Raw genomic sequence first — 15664 nt, 5'->3', positions numbered from 1 at the left:
GAACAGGCAACTAAACCTAGAATAACAACCTACAAAATACCCAAGGAATATGGCTACCTCAATATGGTCCCCGATCAGAGACAACGATAAACAGCTGCCTCTGATTGAGAATCTAGGCAACCTTAGACATATAAACACCTAGACTAGACAACCCCTAGACATACAAAAAACCCTAGACAATACAAAAACTAAACAAACCACCCTTGTCACAATCTGACCTAACCAAATAATAAAGAAAACATAGATAACTAAGGTCAGGGCGTGACAGTTACCAAGAAGACAGAGAATGTTCCTGAGTGGCCAAGTTACAGTTTTGAGTTAAGTCTGCTTGAGTTTTGAGTTAAGTCTGCCCCCCACACACACACACACACACATTGACACTGTACCGGTACCCCCTCGAAATAGCCTCGCTACTGTTATTTTACTGCTGCTCTTTAAATATATTTTATTTTTTACTTAATACTTATTTATTTCAACTGCATTGTTGGTTAAGGACTTGTTGTATTTGGCGCATATACACTTTGTAAACTTTGTAAATACTATGTGAAGAAATCCAAGTTGGGTGTGGACTTTCTATGGGCACTGTTTGTATTTCAAAATGTAAACATGGCAAAGGCATACTACAATGTAAACACAGAAAACATGAGAAGAACGAAATAATGATCTTTGTCATCAGGTGATCTCTTTGTTAAACAGGTGGAACAGGAAGCCATCATTGGTGAAAGGTATGTGCAGGGCTATAAAAGCTCAAAGTCTTGCAAGGGGACAATTGAAGTCTGGTGTACAACCAAACGTATACTGTAGATCTACAGAGACATCATGAGAGTCACTGCAGCCGTCCTATTGGTCCTCTGTCTCCTGGCCATCAGTCATGGTAAGTAACCATCATCTGAAACATGCTTGATCAACTTGAAATTGATCATCAAGTTCGCTCCATAATGTCATCCTCCTTGTTGTCTGTGTGCTCTACTCATGTCTTTGTCTCCATAGCCTGGGACTGTCAGCCTGTTGTAAACATCAAGAATCTGATGCAGATCGATGCAGGACTGGGACAAGTGGTTGCTACGGACACAAGTCAAACCCCCTACTACCTGGTAGGTGATAAATGGATCCGCCTGCCTGGTTCCCTGAAGCATATCACTGTAGGACCAGCAGGGATCTGGGGTGTCAACAAGGACTATGCAATCTACAAGTATGTGGCTGGTAACTGGGTGCAAGCTGCAGGTTAGTGGAGAGAATTACTCAATATTTATCCAGATGACACCTTGTTTTCAGCTTTCCTGATATCATCAGGCTGTTGAAAACATTTTAAATTGTAAACTTGTAGGTCATTTGGCAGTACTCACAGATATGTGCTCCTTGTTTGCTTGTCCGTCTGTCTGTCTTTGTGGTCTTCAGGCCTTCTGAAACAGTTGGATGCTGGAGGTGAACAGTTTATTGCGGGGGCCAACATGGACGATACTCCATTCTGTCTGACACGTAGTGCCACAGTTGGCTACAAGGGTCCAGGCTCACCTCTTCCATGGACAGGATTGCCAGGAGCTGTGAAGTACTACAGCTGTGGACCCTTTGGGTGCTGGGCAGTCAACAAGAATGATGATATCTACTTAATGAGTGTAAGATCTGGGAAAGAGTGTGAGAGCTGGAGTAGAGTAGTAGAGGATGGAGAACCTCAGTTATTCTAAAACGGTTTCATATTATATCTGTTGTAATTGTCCTAAAACACTGATTGTATCTGTTTGTTTCCAGCTGAATCAAGACTGTCAAAACAACGGGTGGAGTCACATTGACGGCAAGCTTTCCATGATTGAGGTGGCAACTGATGGTAGAGTCTTTGGGGTCAACTCTGCAGGCCAAGTTTATTCCAGGTAAGGTTACTACTGAACTATGTGTATAATAATGGTATACCTTTTAATTATAATTATTATCCTTACTGTACATGCTTTGTGAAGCTCTTTACACAACTAAAAATACTGTAGATACATAAATAAAATCAGTCAAATATAATCCGATCTAAACTTATAGGACTTATAAAGACGTGTAGACGTTGTACGATAAAGTATGTAAAAGTGGGATGTCCTGTGAAGCTACAGTTTGGGATAAAAACAACAACTTCCCAGACACCCCACCACTTGTTTTGGTAAACAGCTGAGGAATGTAGTTAGAGAAATGTAACCAACCTCTAATTCATACATGGAGCTACGGATGCAAAGACAGATCAATTATTTGTTTAAAAAAATGTAACATGTTTTTTAAAGCTATACATTGTTTGTTTACAATAACATTGTTTACAAACAATTGAGTAAAAGCTTACATTTTAGCTTCTTTTGTGGTTGAATAAAGCTCAAGAGGCAGAATTTTTAGTCTTCAAAAATCTATGGCTATATTCAATTATTACATTCCAAAAATGGATGTACTTAAAAAAATGGATAAGCTTTAAAACATGAACCCCACCCCTTTCTTCAACACAGAGACGGCATCACAGCCAGTAAACCAGAGGGCACCGGATGGAGCAATATCCCTATGTCCATGCGCATGGGCCACGTAACCTATGACCTGGGCCGTCTTTGGGTCATCTCCAAGTCTGGAGTCACCATGGTGTGCACACCTTAGCCTCTCCTCTGCGTCTGAATGCCGTTCGGGATCTGTCTAAAGTTCACTTGCTAACTCATTGATCTCTCTTTCTGGAACAGCCTTCCGCTTGAGAATGCCCAACATCAGTTCATAAGAATCCTTCATTCTAAAACCTACTACTAACTATACTTTTCAGTACTTTATATCTGTCAATAGTAATCACTGATCTTAATGATCTTGCTTCAGAGGTTATTCATTGAGATGGATGGAATCCTTTTAAATGCTTATTATCTCATTATATAATCATGTCCCGTAAAAATAAAGCATTCAGTTTGAAGCTATTGTAATTTCCGTGTTTCTTTGTTTTCATATTGAACAGGGGGATTTTAGTTGCTCTGCCAGTGACAATTTTAGCATGTACATCTTGGTGGGGCAAACTCAACAAATTGTTTTAGATACATTCCAGCAAAGCCACTACACTGGTAGAAAAAAGTACTTAATTGTCATACTTGAGTAAAAGTCAAGATACCTTATTAGAAAATTACTCAAGTGAAAGTCACCAAGTAAAATACTACTTGATTAAAAGTCGAAAAGTATTTGGTTTGAAATATACTTAAGTACTAGAAGTAAATGGAATTGCTAAAAATGTACATAAGTATCAAAAGTAAAAGTAAAAATTCCTTATTTTAAGTAAACCAGATGGCACAATAAAAAAAATGTACGGATCGCTAGGGGAATACCCTAACACTCTTTAGTGATTTCACCAGATCAGAGGCAGTAGGGATGACTGTAAGGTGCCTCACTAGGACGAGGTAGGTGCAAGAGTCAGGAGCAGGAGAGCACTGAGGTCCAAATATTAAAATATTTATTTGGAAGTCCAAAACTTAACAAAACTGGTCAGGAAACAAACCCAACGATGGCGCCCAACAAAACAGGAATTCGAAGTGACAACAGGAGGGAAAAAAACAATCTACTCCTAAATAAATCACAACGGCACAGACGACCGTTAGCCTGTGGCGCAATCTAGCACAGGCCCCGAACAAACACAGACATATTCCCGCACAAAATAACAGCAGGCAACGAGGTTAATAAACCCACATAAATTAACTCAATAGAACACAGGTGTCAGAAACAGACAGACACAAACGAAAAAGAATGGAAAATGGATTGGTGGAAGCTAGTAGGCCGGCATCGACGACCACCGAGCACCTCCCGAACAGGAAGAGGAGCCACCTTCGGTGGAAGTCGTGACAATGACAAGGGATGTTCTCTGATAAGGGTGTGAATCGAACCATTTACTTTTGGGTGCAAGGGAAAATGTATGGAGTTAAAAGTACATTGTTTTTTTTAGGAATGTAGTGAAGTAAAAGTACAAGTTGGCAAAAATATAAAAAGTAAAGTACAGATACCAAAAAATTACTTAAGTACCGGTAGTACATTAAAGTACATTACAAAACAATCCATTAATTGCAGTATAAGGGTGACAGACAGTGCCCACAAACTGTTAGGGCCCACATAAAGCTATCCAGACAGCAGAGCTTTCCTTTCTGCACCATGGAGTGAATCCTTACCACCAATACACCTGACTATCAGCGGAGCCTGGCAACCTGGTCTCAGAGTAATTAGTATTATTCTGTACGTAAATCCGAGACCACTATTTAGTATGATATGTTACATTTCGTATGGGATGTATTCATTTGTGGATGTCCATTACCATTTTCATACGATATGTTACAAATTATAAATTGTATTATATGTTACGAACTTGCAAAACTTACAATATGTTACATATTCTGTTGAGGTGGCTAACGTTAGCTAGCTGGCTAATGTTAGCTAGGCTAGGTTAGGGATTACGTTTAGGAGTTAGGTTAAAGGGTTAAGGTTAGGGGAAGGGTTAGCTAACATGTTAAGTAGTTGTGAAGTACCTAATAAATAGTAAGTAGTGGAAGTTGCTAATTAGCTCAATTGCTAAAGCTAGCCGTGATGAGATTCAAACGCGTTATACGCCCACCCATCCACCCAGACTTAAGTAATCATGTGTCATAGCAAACCTAACATATCATACTAATTTGAGTGTCCCAGACTTACGTTTATGAGACCAGGCTGAGCATCGTCTGGCAGCAATACAGTTAATTCGGCATAATTTACTGCATTTTATAAAAACAGCTGATATGGCAGACTTGCTTAAATAAATATGGTTTCTACGGATTCCTTGTGGATTTGTGTACCTCGATAAGAATCACATTCTCCTTCAATAATAACATATGCCGACATGAGTTTAGACTTTTGAACCATACACGAACATTATTACATTTATGTTCAGTAAATTCACAATGTTTGTTCTGATCATTAGCAAACGATCTGCGACGAGGTAGGCCTATTCCTTTAGTACTTTCAAAATGGACACAGACAGAAATTCAGACGTTATTTCAGATAAATTCAGCAATGTGTTGAGGCCTAAACTTCACTCTTCATTAAATCACCACAGACACACATTGAGAGAGAGAGAGTTAGCCTGAAATTTGAAATATTTTATTAGGCATTTGTGGTCTAAAAAGGAAGGAAAATACAATCACGAGGATTCACTTTTATGTGAAATATACCGACAGCGCATTGAGCAAACAAAACAACCCTCGCAAAATCAACTGGAATTACATGGAGAAAAACACCTGAGCTAATTATAATACACAAAGTAAGCAAAACAATTAAATGCATAATTCCAACATTACCTAAAATAATGAACAAGATACTCATGAGATAGACCTATATAAGCAATATAACAATTGAGATGTACAAAATACGGCTTACGGGAAAAATTTGTGGATAAGAGGGAAGCCATCATTTTGATTATGACATTAATCAGCGAGTTTAAATGGAATTAGTTGATATGCCTATTTGTTTCAGCCCTTTTGAAATGTACAGAAACAGAATGGGCCGTTCTTACTGTATTCCCCCTATACACCAAGTCAGAATAGTAGGATAAATAACAGGGGCAAAGAAGCAGACAATAAAAGCTCTTACAATATTCAATAATGACAGTTCGCTAAAACTGGCTATTGGCTATAGGTTAGGTGCACCACTGTCAGTTTACATAAGGAAGGTGGCGTGGCAGTCCCTCTTGTAGGCAAACTTTGTCATCATCAAACTTGGTCATCAAAGTCTGGCATTCTCTGGATGAAGTCATGCTGGATTGATGCATGACCAATGATTTCAACCTTTTCTGGCCCATAATGTTGCGTGGGAATGTTTATCCTTTTAAGCTTGATAATGAGACCCATTCAGACAGATGTTTTCCATCCTTTAAACCAGACTTGGACCACACACCCTCTCCACTGAATAGCGGGCAGGGGAAGCAAAATAGTGATTGCTTTGCGGCACTTGCAGCAAATTGTTGAATTTGTGATTTCTGACTTGTGTAATGTTTATGTCCAATGGCCGATGAGCAAAGAGATGTTTTATTTATAATGTATCTTCATATGATAAGGATTGAAAAGGATTTCCCAGTACATTGACAATGTGATTCATAATGATGACTGCTTGTCTATCTAGCTATCATGCTAGCTAAGATTTTGAAAGTATGATGTTGACATGATCAGTGCAATCAAAGCTACGGTATAACATGTTTTGACGTCATTTTTATCTGAACCAAACATAGACATCTATGACTGGTTTAGATTTAGGTTTGGACCGGACTAAAAACCAACTTCCGTGGACATAGAAATCAAGGCCGGTCCAGACAGGACCAAAAAAAGATGTCCAAAAGGTGTCTGCATTTATCCGTGTTTACTGGGGTGTAGCCTACAGTGTCGCCTGAAACAGCGTTTTATGAATGGCCATCTATATGGTAGGCCTACCATTGTGAAACACCAAAAAATAACATCAGGTCTAACAGGACCAAAAAAAGACGTCCAGAGGACATTGGCGTCGGCCCGTGCTCACTGGGGTGTAGAGTACCATGTAGGCCATCAAAGGATTTTATATATAATGTGTTAGGCCCACCGTTTGTAAAACAGGCTGTTGCTTCATACATTTGATCTCCTCCCTGTAGGCTACAGAAAAGGCTTCATACTATTTCTACCATATACTATATCCAAGTACGGGATCAAGCACGTGCACCAACATTTTTTATGGGCTTAATCATAGAATTACATATACAGTCCCTAAGGATCTCTGTGGGCCAAGTCAGAAATATTTTTTATTTAACTTATACAGTGGGGCAAAAAAGTATTAGGTCAGCCACCAATTGTGCACGTTCTCCCAATTAAAAAGATGAGAGAGGCCTGTAATTTTCATCATAGGTACACTTCAAGTATGACAGACAAAGTTAGAAGAAGAGAAATCCATAAAATCACATTGTAGGATTTTTAATGAATTTATTTGCAAATTATGGTGGAAAATAAGTATTTGGTCACCTACAAACAAGCAAGATTTCTGGCTCTCACAGACCTGTAACTTCTTCTTTACGTGGCTCCTCTGTCCTCCACTCGTTACCTTTATTAAAGACACCTGTCCACAACCTCAAACAGTCACACTCCAAACTCCACTATGGCCAAGACCAAAGAGCTGTCAAAGGACACCAGAAACAAAATTGTAGACCTGCACTAGGCTGGGAAGACTGAATCTGCAATAGGTAAGCAGCTTGGTTTGAAGAAATCAACTGTGGGAGCAATTATTAGGAAATGGAAGACATACAAGACCACTGATAATCGCCCTCGACCTGGGGCTCCATGCAAGATCTCACCCAGTGGTGTCAAAATGATCACAAGAACGATGAGCAAAAATCCCAGAACCACACAGGGGGACCTAGTGAATCACCTGCAGAGAGCTGGGACCAAAGTAACAAAGCCTACCATCAAATCAAATCAAATTTTATTTGTCACATACACATGGTTAGCAGATGTTAATGCGAGTGTAGCGAAATGCTTGTGCTTCTAGTTCCGACAATGCAGTGATAACCAACAAGTAATCTAACTAACAATTCCAAAACTACTGTCTTATACACAGTGTAAGGGGATAAGGAATATGTACATAAGGATATATGAATGAGTGATGGTACAGAGCAGCATACAGTAGATGGTATCGAGTACAGTATATACATATGAGATGAGTATGTAGACAAAGTAAACAAAGTGGCATAGTTAAAGTGGCTAGTGATACATGTATTACATAAGGATGCAGTAGATGATATAGAGTACAGTATATACATATGAGATGAGTATGTAGACAAAGTAAACAAAGTGGCATAGTTAAAGTGGCTAGTGATACATGTATTACATAAGGATGCAGTATGATGTACAGTATGCATATGAGATGAATAATGTAGGGTAAGTAACATTATATAAGGTAGCATTGTTTAAAGTGGCTAGTGATACATTTACATCATTTCCCATCAATTCCCATTATTAAAGTGGCTGGAGTTGGGTCAGTGTCAATGACAGTGTGTTGGCAGCAGCCACTCAATGTTAGTGGTGGCTGTTTAACAGTCTGATAGCCTTGAGATAGAAGCTGTTTTTCAGTCTCTCGGTCCCAGCTTTGATGCACCTGTACTGACCTCGCCTTCTGGATGATAGCGGGGTGAACAGGCAGTGGTTCGGGTGGTTGATGTCCTTGATGATCTTTATGGCCTTCCTGTAACATCGGGTGGTGTAGGTGTCCTGGAGGGCAGGTAGTTTGCCCCCACTGGTGATGCGTTGTGCAGTCCTCACTACCCTCTGGAGAGCCTTACGGTTGAGGGCGGAGCAGTTGCCGTACCAGGCGGTGATACAGCCCGCCAGGATGCTCTCGATTGTGCATCTGTAGAAGTTTGTGAGTGCTTTTGGTGACAAGCCGAATTTCTTCAGCCTCCTGAGGTTGAAGGCGCTGCTGCGCCTTCTTCACGACGCTGTCAGTGTGAGTGGACCAATTCAGTTTGTCTGTGATGTGTATGCCGAAGGAACTTAAAACTTGCTACCCTCTCCACTACTGTTCCATCGATGTGGATAGGGGGTGTTCCCTCTGCTGTTTCCTGAAGTCCACAATCATCTCCTTAGTTTTGTTGACGTTGAGTGTGAGATTATTTTCCTGACACCACACTCCGAGGGCCCTCACCTCCTCCCTGTAGGCCGTCTCGTCGTTGTTGGTAATCAAGCCTACCACTGTTGTGTCGTCCGCAAACTTGATGATTGAGTTGGAGCGTGCGTGGCCACGCAGTCGTGGGTGAACAGGGAGTACAGGAGAGGGCTCAGAACGCACCCTTGTGGGGCCCCGTGTTGAGGATCAGCGGGGAGGAGATGTTGTTACCTACCCTCACCACCTGGGGGCGGCCCGTCAGGAAGTCCAGTACCCAGTTGCACAGGGCGGGGTCGAGACCCAGGGTCTCGAGCTTGATGACGAGCTTGGAGGGTACTATGGTGTTGAATGCCGAGCTGTAGTCGATGAACAGCATTCTCACATAGGTATTCCTCTTGTCCAGGTGGGTTAGGGCAGTGTGCAGTGTGGTTGAGATTGCATCGTCTGTGGACCTATTTGGGCGGTAAGCAAATTGGAGTGGGTCTAGGGTGTCAGGTAGGGTGGAGGTGATATGGTCCTTGACTAGTCTCTGAAAGCACTTCATGATGACGGAAGTGAGTGCTACAGGGCGGCAGTCGTTTAGCTCAGTTACCTTAGCTTTCTTGAGAACAGGAACAATGGTGGCACTCTTGAAGCATGTGGGAACAGCAGACTGGGATAAGGATTGATTGAATATGTCCGTAAACACACCATCCAGCTGGTCTGCGCATGCTCTGAGGGCGTGGCTGGGGATGCCGTCTGGGCCTGCAGCCTTGCGAGGGTTAACAGAAGACGGCTTCGTTTCCCTCTTTTACGAAGTTGTTGTTTTGGGTCGCCGGCTGGGATCCAATCCGTTGTCCTGGGTGAAAGGCAGAACACAGGATCCGCTCCGGGAAAGTCATATTCCTGGCCATACAGATGGTGAGTTGACGTTGCTCTTATATTCAGTAGTTCTTCTCTACTGTATGTAAAGAAACCTAAGATTACCTGGGGTACAAATGTAAGAAATAACACGTAAAAAAAAAAATGCATAGTTTCCTAGGAACGCGAAGCGAGGCGGCCATCTCTGTTGGCGCCGGAAGTCAGGTAGCATCACTGCTCTGCGGTATTCCCACTGCTCTGAGGTAGCACCACTGCTCTGGGGTAACACCACTGCTCTGAGGTAGCACCATTGGGCCGGTGATAGAAAAAAGTGAATTCAAGCCAACTGAAACTATTACATATCAACCAAAATACATGAGTCCACCCCTATGTGTAGTTAAAAGGCATTTCTGAGTGTAAACATCTCATTTACATTTTCGGGGAAGTGATCCAATCTTCAGGTAACCCAAAAAATATTCCTGACTTGCCCGATGGGCAGGTACCTTTCAGACTTTAATGTAAATCCCTGATGTGCATGAAGCACGTGACCTACGACCTGGGTCGTCTTTGGGTCGTCTCCATGTCTGGCTTCACCATGCAGTGCACACATTGAGAATAATTAGTAGCGGGCAGAAACATCCATCATTCTGTATGAACAAGGCATTTGAGAATGCAATCCTTGTCATAGCTCATCATCTCTCATATTACATCATGATCATAGCTCGATCTACCATCAGTGTCCAATAACTAGGCACTCAGTCAATGTTCCAATGTTCATAGTTCAATGTTAGATGAGCAATCAGCATCCCATAACTACGCAGCATAATAGGCATCACATAACTAGTCATTAATCAATGTTCAAATAGTTCAGTCGCCGACACGACATAAACACCTTACCTAAATGTACACTTCAAAGCATTTAATTTGGAAAAAGTCCAGTGAGCTTCGATATGGCTGACATGGCTGACATGGAATTCTCCATCAACCCAATGATTTCTGCTCAATGTAAAACAATTATGAACTTAAATATTGAAGTTTGCCTTTGCAACACAGAGAGCTGAGTTGATCAAACAAGAGACTATAATTTGCTGAGACTGACAACTTCAGAATACTCCGTTGGCTGAAAATACATGTCTCATTAACATATTTCCCAGTGTGCTACCACTGAAATAACAGCCAAGTCTTGTCAATGTTGATATCCCCTGTAGGGTTCAATGATTCATTGAGGTTAAATGAAAAGCAACAGAGTTGGTTTCCTTCCCTGTTTCGGCAGCCTCCCTGAATCTCCATCCGACACTCTAAAATGTAGATGACTGTCTTTAGCAAATTCTCTTCTTACCAGTAATAAACAAATGGTTCTCCATATTTTTCAGTTGTGTTCGATCTGATCAAATGCCACTTGTCAAAACAATAGGGTTTTTGGTGCATATGCAGTTGATAATGTGTTAAAATACAAGTCATCTGAGTACATTAGCTTTTCAGAGGATCACAAACTGTTTCTGCATATTGACGATTGATTAAAAATAATAATAATTGTACTATATATGGAACTAACAGAAATCGTGAAAACAGGTTTGCCCTGTCTAGACAAGTGACATTGTTGTATCTGTTTATCTGGTCTGTGGTTACTCAGAACAGGTTTCATAGAAGCCACAGTCTTGTCGTGCCTTGATAAATAGTTATAACATTCCATTCCATTTCAACATGATACTGATACAAGAGATTGACAAAACAGCGTTGCGTTTCCCTTTAAGTTGCAGCAGTATCAGTTAGGTAGCAGAGCAGTAGCAGGACAGTAGTAGTTAGGTAGTGAGGCAGTAGCAGGGCAGTAGCAGGGCAGTAGCAGTTAGGTAGTGAGGCAGTAGTAGTTAGGTAGCAGGGCAGTAGCAGTAAGGTAGGAGGGCAGTAGCAGGGCAGTAGCAGTTAGGTAGCATGGCTGCAGCAGTTAGGTAGGGGGGCTGCAGCAGTTAGGTAGGGGGGATATTATCTGTTAGGTAGGGGGCAGAAGCAGTTAGGTAGGGGGGCAGTATCAGTTAGGTTGCAGAGCAGTAGCAGTTAGGTAGGGGGGCAGTATCAGTTAGGTAGGGGGGCAGCAGCAGTTAGGTAGGGGGGCAGTATCAGTTAGGTAGGGGGGCAGCAGCAGTTAGGTAGGGGGGATATTATCTGTTAGGTAGGGGCAGAAGCAGTTAGGTAGGTGGGCAGTAGCAGTTAGGTAGGGGGGCAGTAGCAGTTAGGTAGGGGGGCAGCAGCAGTTAGGTAGGGGGCAGTAGCAGTTAGGTAGGGGGGCAGTATCAGTTAGGTCACGGGGCAGCAGCAGTTAGGTAGGGGGGCAGTAGCAGTTAGGTAGGGGGCAGCAGCAGTTAGGTAGGGGGCAGTAGCAGTTAGGTAGGGGGCAGTAGCAGTTAGGTAGGTGGCAGTAGCAGTTAGGTAGGGGGGCAGTAGCAGTTAGGTAAGGGGGCAGTAGCAGTTAGGTAGGGGGGCAGCAGCAGTTAGGTAGGGGGGCAGTATCAGTTAGGTTGGCGGGCAGTATCAGTTAGGTAGGGGGGCAGTAGCAGTTAGGTAGGGGGCAGTATCAGTTAGGTCGCGGGGCAGCAGCAGTTAGGTAGGGGGGCAGTAGCAGTTAGGTAGGGGGGCAGTATCAGTTAGGTATCAGAGAAGTAGTTGGTGAACCAGGCGAGGCAATCATTTGAGAAACCAAGGCTGTCGAGTCTGCCGATGAGGATGTGGTGATTGACAGAGTCGAAAGCCTTGGCCAGATCAATGAATACGGCTGCACAGTAATGTTTCTTATCGATGGCGGTTAAGATATTGTTTAGGACCTTAAGCGTGGCTGAGGTGCACCCATGACCAGCTCTGAAACCAGGTTGCATAGCAGAGAAGGTATGGTGAGATTCGAAATGGTCGGTAATCTGTTTGTTGACTTGGCTTTCGAAGGCCTTAGAAAGGCATGGCAGGATAGATATAGGTCTGTAGCAGTTTGGGTCAAGAGTGTCCCCCCTTTTGAAGAGGGGGATGACCGCAGCTGCTTTCCAATCTTTGGGAATCTCAGACGACACGAAAGAGAGGTTGAACAGGCTAGTAATAGGGGTGGCAACAATTTCGGCAGATCATTTTAGAAAGAAAGGGTCCAGATTGTCTAGCCCGGCTGATTTGTAGGGGTCCAGATTTTGCAGCTCTTTCAGAACATCAGCTGAACGGATTTGGGAAAAGGAGAAATGGGGAAGGCTTGGGCGAGTTGCTGTTGGGGGTGCAGTGCTGTTGACCGGGGTAGGAGTAGCTAGGTGGAAAGCATGGCCAACCGTAGAAATAGGCTTATTGAAATTCTCAATTATTTTGGATTTATCAGTGGTGACAGTGTTTCCTATCTTCAGCGCAGTGGGCAGCTGGGAGGAGGTGTTCTTATTCTCCATGGACTTTACAGTGTCCCAGAACTTTTTTGAGTTAGTGTTGCAGGAAGCAAATTTCTGCTTGAAAAAGCTAGCCTTGGCTTTTCTAACTGCCTGTGTATAATGGTTTCTAGCTTCCCTGAACAGCTGCATATCACGGGGGCTGTTCGATGCTAATGCAGAACGCCATAGGATGTTTTTGTGTTGGTTAAGGGAAGTCAGGTCTGGGGAGAACCAAGGGCTATATCTGTTCCTGGTTCTAAATTTCTTGAATGGGGCATGTTTATTTAAGATGGTTAGGAAGGCATTTAAAAAAAATATCCAGGCATCCTCTACTGACGGGATGAGATCAATATCCTTCCAGGATACCCCGGCCAGGTCGATTAGAAAGGTCTGCTCGCTGAAGTGTTTCAGGGAGCGTTTTACAGTGATGAGTGGAGGTCGTTTGACCGCTGACCCATTACGGATACAGGCAATGAGGCAGTGATCGCTGAGATCTTGGTTGAAGACAGCAGAGGTGTATTTAGAGGGGAAGATGGTTAGGATGATATCTATGAGGGTGCCCGTGTTTAAGGCTTTGGGGAGGTACCTGGTAGGTTCATTGATAATTTGTGTGAGATTGAGGGCATCAAGTTTAGATTGTAGGATGGCTGGGGTGTTAAGCATGTTCCAGTTTAGGTCGCCTAGCAGCACGAGCTCTGAAGATAGATGGGGGGCAATCAGTTCACATATGGTGTCCAGAGCACAGCTGGGGGCAGAGGGTGGTCTATAGCAGGTGGCAACGGTGAGAGACTTGTTTTTAGAGAGGTGGATTTTTAAAAGTAGAAGTTCAAATTGTTTGGGTACAGACCTGGATAGTAGGACAGAACTTTGCAGGCTATATTTGCAGTAGATTGCAACACCGCCCCCTTTGGCAGTTCTATCTTGTCTGAAAATGTTGTAGTTTGGAATTAAAATTTCAGAATTTTTGGTGGTCTTCCTAAGCCAGGATTCAGACACAGCTAGAACATTCGGGTTGGCAGAGTGTGCTAAAGCAGTGAATAGAACAAACTTAGGGAGGAGGTTTCTAATGTTAACATGCATGAAACCAAGGCTATTACGGTTACAGAAGTCGTCAAAAGAGAGCGCCTGGGGAATAGGAGTGGAGCTTGGCACTGCAGGGCCTGGATTCACCTCTACATCGGCAGAGAAACATAGGAGGAGTAGAATAAGAGTGCGGCTAAAAGCAATAAGAATTGGTCGTCTAGAACGTCTGGAACAGAGATTAAAAGGAGGTTTCTGGGGGCGATAAAATAGCATCAAGGTATAATGTACAGACAAAGGTATGGTAGGATGTGAATACAGTGGAGGTAAACCTAGGTATTGAGTGATGAAGAGAGAGATATTGTCTCTAGAAACATCATTGAAACCAGGAGATGTCATTGCATGTGTGGGTGGTGGAACTAATAGGTTGGATAAGGTATAGTGAGCAGGACTGGAGGCTCTACAGTGAAATAAGCCAATAAACACTAACCAGAACAGCAATGGACAAGACATATTGACATTAAGGAGAGGCATGCTTAGTCGAGTGATCAAAAGGGTCCAGTGAGTGGAGAGGTTGGTTGGGGGTCACGGCGATTTAGACAGCTAGCCAGGCCATCGGTAGCAAACTAGCATAGGATGGAGGTCTGTTATTAGCCACCTCTTACGTTCCGTCAGTAGATTGGTGGGGTTCCGTGTGGTAGAGGGGATTAATCCAAATCACACAACAACAACAAAAATAAAAACAATAGATATAGTTATAGAGGCCCAAGAAGAAAACATAATAATAATAAAAATAAATAAATTGTCCGATTGTATATTCAGATAGTAGCCGGTAAGACAGCTAACAGTTAGCAGGCCGCAGATGGGCGTTCAGGTAACGTCGCGACGGAGGAGCCAGCCGGATAACTCCTTCGGGTAGATAACGTCGGCAGTCCAGTTGTGAAGGCCCGGTGGGGCTCCGCGTAGGCAGTAAAACGGGTCCGGATAGGTGACTGCAGCCCAGGAGTGATTGATGGAACTTAGGAGTGATTGACAGAGCTGGCTAGCTCCGGAATAATTGATGTTTGCTCCGGAATCGACGAAAGCCGATAGTCACACGGATAGCAGTTAGCTAGCTGTGAGATCCAGGTATGAATGTCCAGAGAGCAGTTGAAATCCAGGGACATGGAGAAAAAATTGGTCCGGTATGTTCCGTTCTGAGCCGTGCTGCGCTGCGCCGTACAAAACTGCCGATAGATTTTCGAGCTAAAGGATAGCTGATGACCACAAACCGTGGTTAGCTGAATACTAACGATTTGCCAGTAAAGAAGCTAACTAGCTTCTGAACTAGCTTCTGATTAGCTTCTGGATTAGCTTCTGGGCTAGCTTCAGGCTAGCTCCTGGCTAACTTCTGGCTAGTTTCTGGCTAGCTTCTTGGAGTTTCTGGCTAGCTTCTTGGAGGATTACAGATTTGAGGTAAATAATACTTTTTTATAAATATAAATTGGTGAGGCGGGTTGCAGGAGAGTGTTTTGAAGATGAGTTGATGGAAAATAGAAATAAAATGTATGTGAAAAAAGTTGTAAATATATATATATACGGGACACGACAAGACGAGGACAAAAGACGTCTGAACTGCTATGCCATCTTGGACACGCGATCATCTGAAACATGCTTGATCATCTTGGAATTGATCAAGATTTTATTGGTGCAATCTACCCATATGTCTTTGTCTCCATAGCCTGGGACTGTCAGGAGGTAGTAAACATCAAGAATCTGATGCAGATCGATGCAGGACTGGGGCAACTGGTTGC

General features: G+C 43.0%; 1 protein-coding gene and 1 pseudogene across 1 annotated transcript; both read left to right on the top strand.

Annotated features, from left to right (window-relative positions):
* The window catches only part of LOC127922898 (fish-egg lectin-like), a 115286-nt pseudogene that overhangs the window by 88431 nt on the left and 11191 nt on the right, over positions 1-15664 (top strand).
* Positions 707-2915, top strand: LOC127922900 (fish-egg lectin-like). Its single transcript, XM_052506853.1, has 5 exons — positions 707-874; positions 991-1224; positions 1399-1616; positions 1750-1868; positions 2472-2915. The coding sequence occupies exons 1-5, from the start codon at positions 820-822 to the stop codon at positions 2611-2613; spliced, it is 768 nt and encodes a 255-aa protein (XP_052362813.1). The 5' UTR covers positions 707-819; the 3' UTR covers positions 2614-2915.

The sequence above is a fragment of the Oncorhynchus keta genome, unplaced genomic scaffold (genome assembly GCF_023373465.1).
Source record: "Oncorhynchus keta strain PuntledgeMale-10-30-2019 unplaced genomic scaffold, Oket_V2 Un_contig_2759_pilon_pilon, whole genome shotgun sequence".
Classification (NCBI taxonomy): Eukaryota; Metazoa; Chordata; class Actinopteri; order Salmoniformes; family Salmonidae; genus Oncorhynchus; species Oncorhynchus keta.
Note: the sequence above shows the minus strand (reverse complement) of the source record. Positions and strands in the feature narration are given on the sequence as shown.

Excerpts from the sequence above, each read along its gene's own strand:
- LOC127922900 (XM_052506853.1), top strand. The coding sequence starts at position 820 with ATGAGAGTCACTGCAGCCGTCCTATTGGTCCTCTGTCTCCTGGCCATC. Across the intron at positions 875-990 it reads TCTCCTGGCCATCAGTCATG|CCTGGGACTGTCAGCCTGTT; the intron begins GTAAGTAACCAT and ends TTGTCTCCATAG. Across the intron at positions 1,617-1,749 it reads ATGATATCTACTTAATGAGT|CTGAATCAAGACTGTCAAAA; the intron begins GTAAGATCTGGG and ends GTTTGTTTCCAG.